The following is a 3,811-nucleotide window of genomic DNA, read 5'->3' on the forward strand; positions in this document are numbered from 1 at the left end:
GGCGGTCTGCATAAAGTCAGATGGATATGTCCAATAGTCAGATAGATATGTCCAATAGTCAGAGGGATAGGTCCAATAGTCAGAGGGATAGGTCCAATTTCTCCCAGCTGTCTAAACCTCAGTTGTGAGAGACTGACTCTCGTGTAACTGCTTGCTGCAAACATCTCCAGTGAGGAGGGTTGGATCCCATTTGAACTGAGTTTGTGGGACTGCATTCTGCCATGCTGGGTCCTGTCATATTGCACAAAGATCATGAATAAGTGATTGAAAGAGAAACAAGAAAAAGAAAAAAGTTGTGAATAAGATTCAAATGTCTCATGGGGAGAGAATTAGTGAAACCTTGGGGGGGCTCACACAGGGCTAGGGACATTTTTCATTACTGAGAATAAGGAGAGAATATAATTTTAAAAGTAATGTTCTAATTTATTCACACATTTCTGTGCTTTGCTATGTCAGTTGCACAGTATATTTTCTACTCTTTAACTCAAATTGAGTGAAATCCACGACTTAGGTTATGCAAAAGGTCAGAGTAAATCAGTAGTTCTCACCCAGTGGGTTGCTGCTCCCAGGCACATCATGAAAAGCAATTAGTGAAAAGAGCAGAAAATTGCACCACACTGTATAACTCTAAGAAAAGCACTCTGCTCCACTCTTCATGCAACCCATACTGTTCAAGGTCAGGAATTCTCTGTCAACCACTCAAAGCACACTCCAATCGTTCTCACGTTTTTTACTCTTCCTTTTATAGTAAATTTATAGGTGCATGTGAGTGTGTGTGCATGCATGAACATTTTCTACCTTCAATAAAAGTTCATCAACCTGAACAGTTCTGGAAGTGCCAGAGCAGGTGATGACAGCATTCCTCTGCTACCTGCTCCCAGCAAGGTAGCTCCATTCATTATTGGTTCTGCAAGCCAGGGGAGGACTTGAGCGATGAATCACTAATGTGCACTGTCATTTTTTCCCCTTAACTCTTGCTCACTGGAAGCTGTGGCAAAAAGGATCGAAGCCCTGGAGAACAAGATCATCTAAGATCCCAAAACAATATTATTTCCTTCCTTCCTAATGTAACAAAACCAGAACTCCTTCACTTATAAAGGAGGGCAGCTCAGCCACAGTGCTATGGCCAGCTTGTATTTTTTTAAAGAGTCTAGTCTACCTGCATTTGTTTAAAAGGGACGAAGTATAACAGTAGAGCAGACATTGTATAATGGTCAGAGCACTGTGTGTGACTGAGAGCTAGACCATGCTAATATTTGTTGCATCGTATAGAGTGCATATATTAAAAAAACTGGAAAGATTTGTTTTTGATTTAGAGCTTAATATATATATGTGTGTTAATGAGTACTTGATTACGAGTTCTGTGAATCCTCGCTGTGTTCTTCTGCATCTTTTGTTTCTATGCATGAGATAATTTAATTTAAAAGTCAAAGTGACTTAAAATCAACTCAGATGTTGAGTGTAAAATGTCAAAGCCGCTGATCAGCTTATTATTGTAAGCATGACGCATTTGTCAGTAAGTAGGTGAAATACAGTAATGATCTCTGAGTGTGCATTGCAGACAAGATAGGATAGGATGCTGCTGCTAGTTGGGTTTATCTATAGCTGCTGTACAATATAAAAAGAAAAAAAGCTCAGCTTTCCTAGCCAGCGAATGCTCTCACAATGTCTCAGTGAACTAGCACCTGAGCTAGACCTGTTCTGGGTAAGTCCTGATAACGTGCAATGAGCCAGCGGCCGTGGCTCTGTATAACGCAAGGCAGTACTGTTAACACCAACCCCAGCAGATGTGCCCCTGTTCCTCAGCTCTCCGGTCTCCACATCCCCAACTGGAGCTACAAAACGTCATTAGCACCTAAAACACAGGGACCTGCTGCTGGAGCTGCTGCCGATGGAAGCGGTGCCTTCATCACTGCAGTGACCAGAGGCTCACTAGCTCCTTCCTTATCCCACATCTTTAAGCACCTTCAAAGCCAGTAAGTTCATCTCAACACCTTTCAGACTCTTCTTCTGTTCCTGGATTCCCGGCACTGGCAAGACAAAAAAGCAATGTGGGCTGGAAGCATCTAATGCTGCCTGTCTCCTACAGCTGTAGTCTGGCTAGGCCATGGAGCGAAGAGGCCATGTTTATTCATGGCCCAATGGTGCACCATTGAATGTGAGCGCAAGGGGTTGGGTTTGGAGAGTTTTTTATTTTTATTTTTTGTATTAAAATATTTATACTTGAGACTATGTGAAAAGCTTTTCAGAATAACTTGGCCTGTTCAGAAATGTCACCACAGCAGATGTGTTTTAGGTGAATATTAAAAGTTTGCTGAAAATTTTAAAAGCTAATTTAACTTCTTTGTGTAAGCTTTGAAGTAGTTGCCTGACAACACCACCTCTAGTGTTGTTAGTGAGTAGAAAAGCCTCCACCTCATGTCACAACCTTCTATTTCAATGGAAGAGAAGAAACAGTTCCATAGAGAAACTGAGACCCTTCTCTCAAAATAAAAAGCTTCTTTTACAACAAAAATCATTTATTATACTCTTGGACTTGCAGGAATGAGTCAACATATTTCCAAGCATTAGCTCAAGGACTACAGTCAATTCTTCACAGAAAAACCTCATCCTCTCAGTCAAATCTTGTACACTCCAGATCCCACAGTAACCCCTACCAACCCCCGAACTTCTAGGGATAAGATTTCTGTTGTCTGATTTTGCACATATAAAATCTAGACCTCTAAGCTTGAGCTTCTCATTTGTTTCTCAATAGAAATAGGCACCACAGGGCATTCTTGTCAGGATTATCTAATGTGCACCTCTCAGTGAGACAAAGCAGCACCTGAGCCTATTTCTCTTTATAGATCATAATGACTCCTTCAGACTTATGCAACTAACTTCTAAACACCTCACATGGGGCAACCAAGTCTCCTCTACTGCCATCCAAAGAATCTTTTTTCCTGGTTACATGGAAGCACTTTCCATCTTAAAGAGAATATATTTATAATGGAGAAAGAAAAAGCTCCGCAGTAAAAGAAAACAAGAAGTTTCTGCATGCTCTGGTTCTCAATTTCTCTTTTTATCAAGGACTATCAGCAGCTGAGCTCCTGATACAGTGCAGAATCTCACCTTGCTGTTGAACAACATTGTATATTAGCACAGTGCTACAGCCAATTCCAGGAAAAAGCATTTGCAAGCCAGGATCCTGAATTAATGTAGACAAAAAGCATCATACAAACAAGCTATGGAAAGGACTGGTGAGGAAGCAAGTGAGTAGCAATCCAGGAGGCAGGTGTGAAAACAAGGAGGAACATACAGGGCTGTAATAGTTCATGAGTCAGGAATAATGGATCCATAATGGTTATGGATGAGAAGACCTGGAGATCCAATAGTTGATAAACAAGCCTATGTATCATCTTTTCACTGTTGCTTAATGAGTTGTTGATCCTATTATCTCCCCCTGTTTGAAACCAGGGTTCAAGTATAGCCCAGAAAACATCAAAGATGATGGAAATACTTAACAATTCTCACCATGGCCCCTACCAGCTTCACTGGGTAATGGACTGGGCTCAAAAATCCTTCCAGCACCATATGCCCAGGGATGAGTCAGAGGGGGTTTTTTACCATGACAAAGCCAGGAAAAGAGATAACAGCAATTCCTGGCCAGAGAAAAATCCAGGAAGCAACCGGGCTTTGAGAAATGCAGAGGGATCCGTGCAAACCACAACTCAGGGGCTGAAGCCTCACTGCTTGTCAGGCTGATCCCACCAGATGAGGTGGGGATGAAGCCATGGGTGTAGCTGGGAGCCTCATTTACTACTCTCAGAGA

The 3,811-nt window shown here is 41.8% G+C and overlaps 1 protein-coding gene across 1 annotated transcript in view; it reads left to right on the forward strand.

Annotated features, from left to right (window-relative positions):
- The window catches only part of MATN1 (matrilin 1, cartilage matrix protein), a 21,655-nt gene extending 20,372 nt beyond the window's left edge, over positions 1–1,283 (forward strand). Inside the window, exon 8 of the mRNA XM_009322235.1 lies at positions 983–1,283. Coding sequence (XP_009320510.1) covers positions 983–1,032 — 50 coding nt within the window. The 3' untranslated portion in view covers positions 1,033–1,283. The remainder of the gene's footprint in view (positions 1–982) is intronic.
- Positions 1,284–3,811: the final 2,528 nt, after the last annotated feature.

Source organism: Pygoscelis adeliae, unplaced genomic scaffold, assembly GCF_000699105.1.
Source record: "Pygoscelis adeliae isolate BGI_AS28 unplaced genomic scaffold, ASM69910v1 Scaffold513, whole genome shotgun sequence".
Taxonomy (NCBI): Eukaryota; Metazoa; Chordata; class Aves; order Sphenisciformes; family Spheniscidae; genus Pygoscelis; species Pygoscelis adeliae.